Consider the following 15,562-nt stretch of genomic DNA (forward strand, 5'->3'; position numbering starts at 1 on the left):
GGGGACTTTGACATCGCCATGCTGACCTCTGGCCCAGTTTACTACTCCATCTAATTCTCTCTTTCTGGGCCTGTTTCTGGACTCTGGGTTTGTGCAAGCAGAAGTTGACAGGTGGCTTAGACTCAGTGTTAATTATTTTCTAATATTAGAGTCAGATTAACAATGAAGATGTGAGATTGTGATCAAGTTTGCCATGCAATTTAAAATTGATCTCAGGCCATATTCACTTCCATGAATATTTCCATTTTGGAGAGAGAAATGCTTACCTGTTCTGGCAAATCACCCCTTTTAATACAGTCCAGGCTCTCTTGGCAGAGCTCACTGCCTAGCTGGCAAGCAGCCCCAGATTCACACTGAATTCCACAGAGAAGCAAATGCCAACTTTTCATCATCAGCAGGAAAGCTGCAGAGTACGAGCTTTCCACTTAAATTACCATCTCCTCCTAAATGCCAGCTCAACAGATTGCAAGAAAGAAGCACATACTTCACACTCTGCAAGAAAATTGTCCAGTATAAGTTTTCAAGCATGTTTGGGAGCCAACCAATCACAATGTTTTGTCAAATTCTGCTTCAGACTGAAATTCAAGCCAGAAGAATATTTACTAGAAGATGTTAAATTTAGTCACTTTAAAATGTTTTTGCACTTAGGGCCAAATTCAGTCTTGGCGACCACAGTCAATGAGAGCAGACATGCATCCTGTGTGTGCCGTTGTTGCAGGGTCCCGCTGGGCAGAGCACACTATGGACTTCACTTCTCTGTTTCCTCTAGGCAAAGAAGAGCATGACCCCATCTGTGACCAATTATCACTTGTTACAGACCACGGCAAACTGCTGTACCACGTAGAGCTAGGAGACGCTGGCCAAACCTGTAGATGGATCTGAGGGACCGAGATGTTAGACTGACTTCTATGTCCCATGGAAATATCCCACCTGCTTGCTTGAAAAGGGGTGGGATGAAGGAAGAACTAAATCCTAAGTTTTAAACTCAAAGAGTTCTGTGCTTGAAGGAATCCTTCCTCATTCTCTCTGGCTGCAGAAGAGCCTCCAACTGAATGCAGTTATGTTGGCAATAAATTGCAGGATTTAGGATGCTGAACTCAAAGAAAGCTCATCCCTGAGGGCTTTTTAAATTCAAGAAATGCTTCTTCAAAAGTAATGTGGAGGAAAGACACCTAAGCTACCCTAGTGTGTACAGAGCAGCCTTACTCACCACCACCACCTGGCACCAAAAGGCATAGCAGCAGTCTTTCTAGAACTGAAGCTAGGATGGACAAAATATTGTGGAATTTACATGCTCTGTGACAAAGATTTTGGTGGAAGATCTCAACATTAAAAAGCCAATTTTCACACACTTCTTGGAATAATTTAGCATTTGATGCTTTCATTAGTTGAAGTAATATCTATCTATATATGCTTTAAAATGGAATATTTAATACTATACAACCAATCTATGAAAAACTGTAGAATCACAATAAAATAGAAATTGAATTTTAAGCCCAAGAGTACATCATCTCAGAAATGCTTAGATAATGAACGAGTTCTCAGTCATGTCGATAAAATTCAAGGACATTTTAAAGCAATGAGGTTCATCCTGACTTTTTACCTTCCAGAAGATTCCCGTGTTTTCATTTTGGATTTCAAGGGAACCCAGCTGCTTAATCTCATCTCACGTTTTAGGAAGATTTCCTTCCAAGGAGATAACCTACAGTGCTCCTAATTAGCACTGCAAATGGTCAAATGGGCTTTTCTCAGTCACATGAAAATTTTCAGTTTGTGCATAGAAGCATGCAAAAGAAAACCTGAGATATTGGATTTAAAAGAAAAAATTGTATATATAAACTTTTTAATTAACAAATTTATCGTTAGAGAATGTATTCTTATCTTGACCTCTATAATTTCTTTAACTTTCTCATAATTTAAAGAGGAATTCACACAACCAAATGAGATTGACCCATTTCAGATACTATAGTGTGTCCTGCCTGATTTCCAGTTGCCTCTCAAAAAGGGTGTGGGTCTTTTAAGTTCTGTGTTAAATCTACTGGTCCTGCACTGGTGGCCTGGATACCCTAAGGAATCTAAAAAGGCACTAGGCACCTCTGTTTAGGGTCTTAGAAGGAAACAATTAGCAATATAAGTACTTCTATTAGAGAAACCAGCAATTAGAATCCCAGTTGTGTTTGTAAAAATTTGAGATTATTGTTTGAAAGTACTTCTGCAGAGAAGTTCAGAGGTATTGACCACACATAGATGTGGGTGATAGCTCAGTTAAGTTCTGAACTTGTCCAAGAAAAAGAGACCTTTTTAATAGTTTTTTTGGTTATTCTTCAATATCAACAACTGTATGCAGGAATTTCCTGTGCCATACTCAAATTATTTAAAGAAGATTAACTTGATAGTGTGTTCTTTTCCTAGTGGTTCCACTTGCATTCGTTAAGAGAAGAGCAAAAAGTTATCTTGCAAAACAAATCACTGTGCCACAGGCCATAGATAACTAAGAGTAAAATTTTGGATGTCAACCTGTTTTCCTTCTTAGCTTTCAGAGACAAATGAAGAAAAGAAAGCATTTTTCCCCTTGTAAGTTTGGTGTTACCTCTACATATCAAACTGGTTCTCCATGAAAGCTGGAAGCTGTGGCATGTTTTACTATTACTCTTTTTAAAAAAATGTTATTCTGCTGGTAATAGAACATATGAAGCAGTGAGTTTCTGTATTGACAAGTCTTGGCCAAAAACAACAAAAGAAAAGAAAAAGTTATAAAAAAACCCTGCAAAATGTTTATGAATTCTAATCCTCAGCACATGAATAAATACATCTGACAAACTGCAGAGTACCTTGCAAAGGCCTTTCCCAACCTTTCTAATTTGAGTTCAATTACATGCGTAGTGTTTAGAAACTGAAGTTCATCTTGCCAGTGTTTTTAAACTAGGTTTGCACCCCATGCCATTATTTGTAAAAGTGACGGGCAGATAATAAGTTATAATTATCCTATTAATCACCTGTAAAGAATTACATTCAGGGAAGAATGCATCCTTAAATTACAATAATTGGTTGTTTGAAAAAACATTTTTTTTTCCCTGTCCTTGGCAGGAACACGCTTGCAGTTTGCTATGCAAGTTCATGAACATTATGCTGAAATCAAGCAATGTATATGCTATGGGCCATGTGGTGTAGATTGTCATAAATCTATAGATGTCAAAAGACGTGCTGATTTCTAACTGCTAACTAGGTATCAGACTTCCTCAGTAGTGTTTGCTCCTCAGCAACACCTTTACTTGCTCTTTTAAGCAAACATCAGTTTCTTATGGTAGTATTGGTAACAGCATCCTCTCTAGAGTATTTTTCTCTTCTTAGCAGCCACAGCGTACATTCTCTTTGAAATTCTGGTGCACCAGGCAATTTAATACATGCGAGTAAGAACACATGAGGATAATGCACATTACATGAGGTGTTTGAAGTTATTAATGATCATGTTCATCTACAAAGGAATTAAAAATGACTGCATGGCTATTTTTTTCTTCATTCTCAGTTACTGAATTTTTGTCTCTCCTGAAATTTGCCTTGCTACATTTTGCAGACAGACAGACTCACGATTTATCTAATTTCCCAGCCCCTAGTTATGCTAAAATAAAGTGGAAGATGGTCTCTATTCCAGTACACTAATTGCATTCCTTTTTCTCACCATTGATATTTTTTCTTGGATAATGGCTGGTTATTGACAGCAGAAATAGTAGTTGGGTGTGATATAGTGTTAAAGGCTGTTTTCATAAATGTGTAGCACCACCAAATGTTCATAACTGGATAGAGGGACCCAGGCACCCACATGGAGGAAGACATATTACATCATCAATGTTGTACCATTTGCATTAGTCCCACAAGGGCACAAATTTCGGAGAGACACTGATGCCATAAGATACTACCAGAGGGAAGATGACAACAGAGAATATCAATGGCAACACCCTCATGGCAGCTGATCAGGAAGGTAACGCTGCATTCACTGAGATTATCAAATGCCTCAAGCTAGGTTTTGTAATCCATATTTCAGCACCTATATGAAAGGATCAACATTGAGCTGAACATCTTTTTAAGTAGTGAATGTCGCCATGCTGGCAAAGTCTCCTTATGGGACTTTGTCAAGGTGACAGTAGATAAAACCAAATGAAAGCTTTTTTTATTATTATTTTTATATTTGTGTCTACTTTATGTTTCTGAGAATATTTTTGAAAAGGTATCACTTTATTAATTGCATGTATAAATGTAAAAAATCATAACCCAAAAAATATTTTTCTTTGTAGGCCATAAAGTTGAAAAGCAAAGGTTTAAAAGAACATTTAGAAAATCCTTCCACCCGTTTACATTGGAAGACACATTACTTCACATTATTCACAACGGTATGAAGTCTTGATGTGGAAGGGAACTGGCAGAGTAGCTTGCAATTCCGCACTGATACATCACATTAAAGATCATATAGCTATTTTTTCCCCACTTCCTCTGGGGAAAAAAGAAGTAACACACTGTACTTTATAGCAGGATCTTGCAAAATTCACAATTTATAGTAAAGGTTTTTGTCCTTCCACAAATTATTTTGGCTGTACCTACAGCAAGCTTCTTTTCCTTCTCACCGTATTTACAGGAAAAAAAATGTTTTCTAGTAGACAACAGAACAATTTTCTCTAATATGAATACTTATCTTGTGTTTGTACACATAGATAGCACATGTTTATATTATTGTGATAGTTCATGCACAAAAGTTTTTAAATATCATATACAGTGTGTGGAAAATCTGGACACTCCATTTAAATTACATATAGATCAAACTGAATCTTCATTTATAACTTAAAAATATTTTTTAAAATATTTGACATATTTTTAATACTCAATTTCAAAACTTCTGAAATACGTTCTTTCACATGCCAGTTGAAGTGTCAAAATACTTTAAAAAATGTGCCTTTTCAATATCTAGCTCCTAAGATTACCAGATACATTGCAAAATCCATTTTTTTTTTTCATATGATAGTTGGCTGGAAGGTTTGATCCTGATAGATGATATGCACACCAATGACTACCAATGATGTCAAGTCTGGTGTTCAGCAAAACATTGCCAAAAGAAAATTTGAGGTATTAAATCTTACTTAGAACTGGGAATAATTTAGACAAACATGAAAGGATTTACATAATCACCTAATTTAAAGGTATTTATCCAAATCAGCTCATCGGAGTTCTGCTCATTTCTTAGACATGTTCAAATTAAATGTTTTTTATATGAAAATGAAAGAAGCACTGATGCCATTGTTACTAGAAGAAAATAAAAGATATGTGTTTCAGCACACTTGGATCATTCTCTCCACCTACTATGATTTATATTTTACCTCATTTCCTAAAAGGGCGTTTATACAGGCTTCAGATGCATCACAGATGGCAGTAAGGTCATGTCCTCCCTCCAGTGCCAGCACAACACGGCCATCCGCTAGCTTCAGCAATTGCTTGGTTAGGTGACCAAAACCTAGTATTCAAATACAGTAGTGGAAATAATTAAAGCAGAACAGATATTACTGGCATATTTCACATCTGCTGCATGAGAATGAGGAAAGCTCACAGATATTGCACAGGGAGCAAGGGATATATTTAGTCCAGTATCTCCTTTCTGACTATGGCCCACACCAAATGCTTTGGAGTTCGGTATAGGGAATTTTGTATGAGGCAGATGTGAGATAATGTCCCTCATGCTGATCCCTAAGAGCTGGAGATTAGTTAAAAGATGAGGTTGTCTCTCAGCCGCATTGATTTTATCACCCTCACTGGTCTCCCTCTTTGCACACCAACGTAATATATACAGGTTATTTAGAGACACCTGGCATAGCCCTGGTCCCTTGCAGCATCAATATGACAAATAATATTTTTAGCTAAACCATGATATTATAATTAAAAATAATTATATTTTTCTAATGAGGTGATGACATTTTTATTTACAAATTGCCTTTTTGTGTTTGGGGTTTGAGTATAATATGCAACCATGGACTGAAAATAGTGGAAACATATGTTACCTCTTAGCTCCATTTTGAAGTGTTTCTGGAAGCAGCACTAGTAACTAGATCACTTTTTTTGATTCAAGGTTTTGGTATAAGTTGAAACTTTCCAGAACTTCACAGATATCTCTACCAGCATTGCTCACTCCTGTCCAACAATGTTCTAAGCAATTCTGCATCACAGCCAAAAATGATAGCACTTCATTTTATGTGGTGATCCGTAACTACATAAACACTACGTGTGATTCAAGTAAAATTAATTTATTACATTTTTAACAAAAAGAAAAATTGCATGAGAAAATCTCAATTTGGAGAAAAAATTTTGGAGAGAAGTTTTGTGGTAGTTTTCTATGACAGCTATTGGTTTTGATTAATCTCCCTTAAGCAAGTAAAGGTAAGAAAGGCTTTGAAACTATTAAATACCCATCACATCTTGTTCTTAAGTTTTCCTCTTGGTCTGTTCTAGTTGCTCTATGTATGGTCATTACTACTCATAGCAGTGCATTTCATTGCTTTAAATAAAGCATTCAGAAGGTACCTGCTAAACCCTGGGCCTCTATACAGACAGGAAAATCAACGTATTTTTATAATGTTCCACTGAAAAAGGCAATAAAAAATTAAAAACTACAAAAATTACAAGCATATTTTCTAGAGAAATTTTCCAAGACACAGACTTAAGGCTTGATCTAGCAAACATTTTAAGACTTTTTTAAGCACGTGTCCAACTGTTTTCAGAATAGGGACTTTAATGATACTTGATTTGCTTTAGCTGTAGAGACAAGAAAAAAAAAAAAAAATCCTTGACTTCCCACATAATCTATAGATAATCACAGAACACTTGAGGTGAAATATTATTTCCTTAAGCCACTCCATAATCTTCTGTACCCTCTTAGAACTGCAGTTTTGATTATAGTAAAGTAACTACACTGTGGTTCAAATTACATACAGAGTTGAAAAACAAATAAAACCTTAAACTCTCCTTTAAGCTCAGCCTTTCCTCATGAAAAAAACCCCACCACCCAACAACAAAAAACCAACAGCCATTTCTCTCTACAAAAGACCAAACTTAGACAGGATAATAAAAGTGAAGGAAGGAGTGGAATGAGGGTAACCTTTGATCTTTAGCCAATTTCCACTTTCTTTTACCTACAGGATTTATTTCTGTCTGCATGTTACACATGCAATCTTCGGATTCATAAGAAGAGAGTGCCAACAGCGTAAAGCGAGTCGTACACACAGCGTTTAAAGGAAATGAAGAAGAATGAACAGGCGCAGACTCCCCACATCCACAACTCACCCTTTGGGTCTGCGGGAAATCCAACAGCACTTTCAAGACAGCCTTCCCCATCGTGTTATACAGCTTCTGTGAAGGAGGGAAAGCTCTGCCACGTTTTCCCTGCACATTTTGAAAATTTTGTGTGACCGCAAATATTGCTACTGCCACATCGTAATTTTCTGAGGTATGTGTGGCAGTAAATGTAAAGACTCTTGCAATTCCTTTTTCTTCTTTTAGGCAACCATACCCAATATAACTCATAGGCATTGTTACAGTGTTAGTTTGTCTGCTTGGTTTCCTAATGATTTTCCTAGTATCAGTGTTGTAATAATAATCATCCCTGGCTGAGTCAGGATACTATGAGCCATACAGAAAGCATCTTTCCCAACAGAGATCATGGTAACAAGATAAAGCGTTGCCAAACTGAATCAACATGATGGGGGCTTTTCTTCAGTGTAATTACCCTGAGAACATAAAGGCAACTTGCTAGAAAGGGAGGAAACCACTTTTGCCAACAGTACCGGCATTGCCTGTGACTGAATGAGTTATGGAAATTCTTAACAAAGAAACTTGGATCCCGTGTCACTGCAGCAACCTAGGAAAGATATTAGCTTCTTCAAGGAAATCCCCTGGAGTGCAGAAGTAACAAAATAGAAAGAAAGGAATCCCAGTCAAGTAATGGTTTTAAGATGGGCTGTAGATCATGCCAAGTAATAATTAAGAAAAACAAGAAGAAAATAGTAACAAGCACCATGAAAAGAATCAATCGTCTCCCCTGATATAAGGAGATCAAGCACATATGCAACACCCTACTGACCAACTCTAAGGTGACAAAGGAGTCAGAGAAGCATTTTGAATCCCGGATCTTTCAGCTTACATGAATTTCTAGAAATCAGCAGCAGTTCTTGGCACATTTACTGTGCCTGCTGAAAAAGATGCCAGCTATGATGCTGGTTTTAAAAGATGTTTTCAGTTTGGATTTGCCATATTCTGAAACTGTATGCTTTCAGAGCAGTGCATAACAGCTATAGATTAATGGCATTTTATAGAAAAGTTCAGATATAAAATGGCAAGTCATGTTAAAACACCAGTGCTGTATTTTCAGTCCAGCCTGAAATGGACATTGCTTCTTTGAGGCTGCAGGTGTCCTCAGGCCATTTAGAGTCTGAGTGCCTGACTCAGTGACAGGCATCTATTAATCAGGACTTGAAATGACCCTGGCAGTATCCAAAATAATTTGTGTGCATAAACATGAGACAAAATGTCACGAATTAGTAATGAAAAAGGAAAGGAATAGCATTTAAAAGTTCACTCATTTCAGCCAATAAGTGAGGAAAGATTATACATACAGGGATACTTCTCAAATCTTCTTGCAAATGTGCTCAGTGAATTTGTACTTCAGGGAAGTAGCAGCATTTTATAAAATTAGTCTCAAGCAGTGTGCCAGGAAATTGTGAGCATGGTTTTGTGCCAACTATTATTTTCATAATTTCTGTAATTTAAATGTTAAAAGTACCTGTTTCCTTCACAGATCCAGTATGTAGACATCCAGACTGTAATTTGCAAAAGCACTTAATATTCATTTGCTATGATCTGATTAAAGACGATGATAAACCTTTGATTTAGGCAACAACATTAAACCACTACTAAAGTAGTTCTGAAAATCCTACTCACCAATTGTTTCACTTTTCCCTAACAAAAAACCACTGGGTGCACAGTTTTACATCTAAGCAAGAAAAGGCTAGATTAAAACTGAAACCATTACAAACTATGTTATGTACTGGAGAACTATGCAGTGTATGAGCTGCTATTTGCCAACCTTTGAAGTAAGTATCTAAACTTATAAACCAAAACCACAACACATCCTTTTTAATTATACCCTTTCCCCCCTTCCAGTGTTATTAGCAGAGGAGATAAAATATTCAGCCTTGTGTAAGAAAATATTCTATTGTGGGAAGGCAGAAAGAGAGAAAAGAAATAATTGTATTATACTAATGAGCAAACTGCCAGGCTTACTGAAGGACACAGCGTGCTGATCACTTGAATTACCATTTAAGCAAGTAATCCAGCTTTGAGTGTACTGATCTCCCAGCATAATACTAAAAGCTTGGGTTTGGATTTTTTTCCCCTTTTGAAACAGAGAAGCTCCCCCTGTGCTCCTTCCAGTTTTACCAAACAGCGAAGAATGACATAAGTGAAACTTCTGCCTCATTTGAGCAAAGTTGCTGGAGAAGCTACACTCTACCTGGACTCACTGAAAAAAAAACAAACCCAAAAAACAACCCAACAAACAAAACCTTACAAAAAGGGAACACGCTGTTATTTCAATTTTCTGTTTTTGCTTTTGAGTTTTTCTTACTGTGACAAACTGAAAAGTGGAAAGTGGTGAAGGGAAAGCAGGTAAAAGATTCCTGAACCAGGACAGTTCCCTTCCAATGGACTCACACAACTGTGCTAGATGAGGTAAAACTTAAAACTAACAAGTCAGAGTTTGTATGTACAGCCTTCCTTCTGAAAAAGAAACTTTTGAGGATGAAGACAACTTGTGGATGTTACTCTTTTCACATCCTTTCCTCAGCAGACAGGGAAAGGAACCATATGGATGAGGTACCCCCCTTGCCAGCACCACAGCACTCCCCGTTTGCATAAACAATCATACATGCTGCTTTAATTTGCTTGCCAGCAAATATCCAAACACCCAGTTAGTGGGGACTAAACCTGCCTCAGCAGAAGACCCCTTCCTTCTTCTTCACTGCTCATAAGGAGCAGATGTCTCCTGTGTAGTCACTTTTTTGGGTGACAGCAGACTGAGGAGATCAGGGTTGTGGCACTGGCCCTTGCTCAGGGGAGGCGGCCGGTAGAGGAATAAGGATACGTCAACAACAAAAAAGCTGTCAAAGCTTTGCAGTTATGAAGAAACCCTCAGCTTTCTCAGCCTCAGCAGCAGGGCCCCAACAGCTCTTTCAGCTTCAGCATCTTAAAAGCTACAGTCCGACCCTAAATTACAGGCAGAGCTCTGGTGAGCTCCTCTGGCTACTCAGAGCAGCCTGGAGAGGAATACATGCAAAACACAAAAACTCCACAGTCTCTGTCCTGGACCTCCAAGCATGTATTTAACTATTATTTACCATTTAATCATGTCATTACTCTCTAATTTACTTGAGAATGTGTTTTCCTCTCATTAAAATTGTTGCAATGATCGCTGCCAAAAGTCTACCCACCAGTGTTCTGTGCTCCTTCCCTGTGGTTCCTTCATGACTATTTGATTAATTTTCATTGATACTCTTCCAACAATAGCATCTAAAATTAACTGGGTCAGTTTTTACATAACTTCCTGAGTCATCAGGCTACGTGTCCTAAATAAATATGTCCATACAGGAGTCAAATGATAATTTACCCTTCCAGCACTTTTGCAAAGGTTGTGTTCTATGATAAGAAAACACATTTTCTTCTCAGGTCTTAATTCAGAACCTTTTATTCAATCAAAACTTCATTTGGATTAAGTCAGAGGTTTGACTCAGTTGGCAGTTATGTGGCCCTGAGTGAGGGCGAAAGGGAGATTTTAATGCCAAATACATTCTTCTGAAAAACATTTTCCAAATGGCTGAAATTACGAATGTTAGCATTGAGGTACCTGAATTTAAATGGTAGAGATCTGGCCTCCAGGCATTAGCTGCTGATTTCTTGCTTTTAATACCAGAGAAGGAAGCTCAGTAACACTTCAAATTACATGTCTCAAGCAGGCATTTAATTTAGATTAAATTAGACAGTAATTGTACGTTAAATAAATTCCAATGGTCTCAGAAACACATTTTTTATGGATTAACAATTTATGTAATAGATGTTTTTATTGCATGCCTGTTAGTTCTACAGTAATATGTTTTTCATAATTAACTGCTCTTTAGCTGTTACACTGAAAATAACTTACTAAATCTCTATTAAGTACATACTCAATGATATCTCTTTGAATGCCAAATAATGCAAACCTGTCTGTCTCACTATAGGAAAAAGCCACCTTGACAATGTTCTTTAGAATGGTCCTGGGCATCTTCAGGTCTCTTGAGATATGACAAAACATTCCTTGGAAAAAAACATGGAGAAAGAAGACCCCTGAACTCTCCTCCCACCTGATTCATACTAAACAAAAAAAGTACCCTGTATTATCAAGCAGTAAGGATTCTGCATCCTCCAGGAAAGGTCAGAGCGATGTACAAAATAATGATGATGTTTTTAGAGCTGTTATAATGCTGTCATGTGGATTCAGAGGGAAAATATTCAACCAGAGATTTCAGCTGCCAGAGTCAAAGCCGGAACCCTTAGATATTCCCAAAACTGTCTGGATGTTTTCAGCCCTGTTCTTACTACTATTTGCTTTGTGCCTTCCTTTCTTCTCAGTTTTCTCACATTCTCTTTATCTCCACCCCATCCCACACCTGGTCCAAGTAATTATTTCTCCCTGTGCTGCCATCCTTCCTCCCGTTTTTTTTAATTTTGCTTCCTATTTAGCAAATCTTCTACTAAGTAAAACTGGCCAGGAAGCAAGATTGTCTGTTCCACAGAGTTTTTCAGTGCATTTCTTTTCCAGAAACATGTTGCTTTTCTGCATCAGAAAGCAGAAGCCAAGAGGGGAAATGTAGAACTGCAAATGGCAAGGTGGCATTTTGGAAACTCAGATTCAGATCTCCCTGAAAAAGTGTGTTGCTTCACCTGGGTGGTGAGGGGATTCTCCATAGAGATTTGGGGGCTTGCTTTTTTTTTTTTTTTTTTTCTTCTTTTCTTCCTTTATTTTTCCCCCCCTGGAGATCAAAGATCCTTCTAAAGCAATTATATGGGGATACCCTAATCAGACTGATAATTATCTACTGAAAATCTGTCCCACATATTGTGAAATCTCCCAAGCTGATAGAGCAAATGGTAGTACTGTTATCATAACTCCTTCCAAATCTGATCAAGTTGCTTGATTTAAACTGATATTTAATATATGTATCCGATGTTAAAAATTACAGATGATTATATTGCCAAATCTGAGTCCAGACTCAGTAAGGGGTTGGCTAGAAAACAAGACATCTGATAAAAAAAATAATTTGAAGTATGAAGAATTTGTTTCTAATCCACACTGGAATGAAAATCAGATACTACTATTGACTATCCAAATAAATCAGTAAGCTTGATTAAGTTTGGAGAAGTTTATTATAATGCTACTGCCTATAAAATCAAGTTGACACATTTTTAAAATATGTGGGGCAAAGTTTCTGCTGTTATAAATGAGTATAGCTGAAATGTGGGCACTGAGTTATGACTGAAAACAATCTGATGGGAAGATCTAGCCTTATTTCTTTTTTTAACTGATGAAAAGCCAAGTCAGTTAATTTTGAATTGACCCGAGAGACTAACACAAAGGATCTGATTTAAAGCCCATCACTCAGAAGCTGAGAACTGACTGCCATTTTCTGAAGATGGTCTAGAAAATTCTGCCAAGAAAAGCATCATGGACTAAACGATCTTTCCAACAAATACAGTTTCTCAGAGTCTACAAATTAAGACTCTCACTTCATTTGCAGTCATTTACTGACCCTGCCACATCAACATATTGCATTAAATTAAGGGCTCGCTCCTTTGTCAGTGTTAATCAGCATATGCCTTTATCTAAAGACCTGGCCTCCAGATGTGCATCATTCATCATTCCAAGACTAGGGACATAGATACAATAAGTGTAACAGGGATGGATTCTAGTAGGTGGATAGACTTGAGGTAAATACTCTATTTCCTCAACAATTTGGCATCAAGTCTTCTGATGAACTCAGTATTAGTATCAGAGGTCTAGTGCCCCTTGGGATTTAGATCATGTTTTTTAATGAACACCATTTTATATCAGGAGGGAATAAGGCAGTGCATTTCTAAGGGATTACTGTACATCTCAAGTAGTTACTCACTTTCCCTCTGGCCTTGTGCCCGTTAACCCCACCTGATATATGCTATAATCACCCAGAAATGCACAGCCTGTCACCACTTATTGAAAAGGTAATGTGTAAAACTCACTAAAGGAAATGGTAAAGAAACTAGGTTTGGGGTCTGACTCCTTATAGTCCTCTGATTAATTGCAATTTCCAAGTAAAATACATTGAGCAACTTTCTATTATGCTGTTCTATTACAAAAACGTGTAAGAATTAAGGATGTGATTTCAAACCGTACAACAGCCCCTTTGTCCCTTTTCATAGCATTAAAAGGACACACAGATGCCTTGAAATAGTGGGTAAAAGCCCCACAGAGTGAAAGAAAGTGCAGCTACCTTTTGACATAGCTGGCTCTATCCAGCTTTCTTCCTGAATGGAGAAGTCATGTCAGACCCTTGTCACTTGTTATTACACAGCAGAAGTTGCTAGAGCCTTAACCTGTTGGGAGCACAAGAAAAGGTGGTGGGGAATTGCATGGGCCTCAGATGAAGGCAGGGCTGATGCCATTTTGGTTTGATGCACAGGAAGTGGAAATATGTAGAAGATATTTTTATTGAGTCTTCCCCAGAATGGAATATATGGGTCATTCCTCATCACAGATATGTCTTCTGACATACAGTTCTCAGAAAGAGCCCTTCTGTGAGACTCTGCAGTCAAGAGGTGACCCACCAATTACCACTTGAAAATCGGTGCTCCAGAAACTCGCATGAAATTCTTCAGCCAGTGGTTTTCTGCCTTTTGTTAGAGAAACTTAAAACAATGAAATAAACATATGGCACATCATAACAAGGCCTGGGTGAGAAATGTCTTCAGGTGGCTGAGCAGTCATGCAGAGTTACTTTCTGGATTTTCCCAAAGTGAGGAGCTGAGTCACTCAGGAATTACCTGATTCTGAAAGATCCATAGGTAAGCAAATGACCACTCTCTCTCCTGTTTCCATAGCACAACTGCAGTATTAAGGGAAACTGGCAGACCTAAATAATTGGTCTTCATTGAACAATAGAAACATCAAGACAAACAATGACATTTCTGTGCTACACTCAGATCTAAATCCAGTTAACTAGTGTCAAGGTAATTTGAGGACTCCAGATGTTGTTGCAGCTGCATTACCACAGTCATCTTAGTCATTCTTAAAAGAGGGAAGTTCATAAGAGGGCAAAAATCATTCATTCAGTTTTAAGATGCTGTTTCTTGAGCAACATCAGTAATTCCTTCTCCAAGGGAAGATAGTATACTGCCTTTTCTAAATGGAGACACTGAAAATCTACTACCAGTATAGCTACTGTTTTTCCCTCCAGAGTTTTAACAACTACAAGTAAAATAACCTGCTGTCAGAGCTCAAAAGACTCTAGTGACTCCAGAAACTTAGCAAACAGCATAAACCGAACTGCAACATCAGGATTGCATTTATTCTTCCTTCTGACAAAGCTGAAGACCCACAGCAGCTGACAGCTTGAACAAAAATTATCCAAACTTCATAGCAAAGCCACTTAGAAACCCTTGACAACAAAGGTGTTTGGCTGTCTCACTGCATGTAAACAAAGATCAACAAGGAAAAATATCAAATTCAGAACAGCTCCACTCATCAGAGGATATAGTGGTCACTCCAGCAGAGGAGGATGCACTTTTTAGTCACTCTCAGTTTTGGCCAAAGTGCTGATTACATATCGTAATAGTAATGGTCATGAACCAAAAGTCTAGCAACTTCCCACTGTTTTTACCTAAAGTTCACAGCTGCACACTATGTTACAGGGAATTAATTAATTAATATTACTTACGCAGGGAAGAGAAAGGTGAAAGAAAATGCAAATTGAGACATGAGACAATTGGGAAAAGTATAAAAGTGTATGTTGGGCTGATAAAAGAGGCTTATTAAATAAGATGAAAAATAAATACATTTGTGACTAAAAGACAATAAAGGTGTATAAGCAAAACTGCTGGATTACTGAGTGGACAAGAAAATATTAATGTGAATATGAAACTAAACATTGTCAAGGAATTAGATTTTCTTAGAACCATCAGGAATGGTCAGAAAAAGAGAGCAGAGACTTAGGACTTTATTTCTGCAAAGGGATGCAGAGCATTTCTTAATTCTTCTTCAGGGGTAGACTTTTGTATTCTTTATATACAGAGAAAGGCAAGGCAGTCCCACAGCTATACTGATATGAAAATGGTTCAGTTTTTGTCTGCAGTGAACTCTGGGTTCCTCAGTGATCAGTTACTAACTCAAACATGGTCTAAACATAGGCAACTGGCACTGAATTAGAAATAAAGTGTGTTTTGTGTGAGAGGTTTGTATGCATAGGCA

The 15,562-nt window shown here is 37.6% G+C and overlaps 1 protein-coding gene across 1 annotated transcript in view; it reads right to left on the reverse strand.

Annotated features, from left to right (window-relative positions):
• Window positions 1–15,562, reverse strand: part of HDAC9 (histone deacetylase 9) — a gene marked incomplete at its 3' end in the record, with an annotated part of 272,117 nt that overhangs the window by 18,531 nt on the left and 238,024 nt on the right. The window contains exon 23 of the mRNA XM_084260475.1: window positions 5,367–5,500. Within this exon, the coding sequence (XP_084116601.1) occupies window positions 5,367–5,500 (134 nt within the window). The remainder of the gene's footprint in view (window positions 1–5,366; window positions 5,501–15,562) is intronic.

The sequence above is a fragment of the Gallinula chloropus genome (genome assembly GCF_964237585.1).
Source record: "Gallinula chloropus genome assembly, chromosome: 2".
NCBI classification, from domain to species: Eukaryota; Metazoa; Chordata; class Aves; order Gruiformes; family Rallidae; genus Gallinula; species Gallinula chloropus.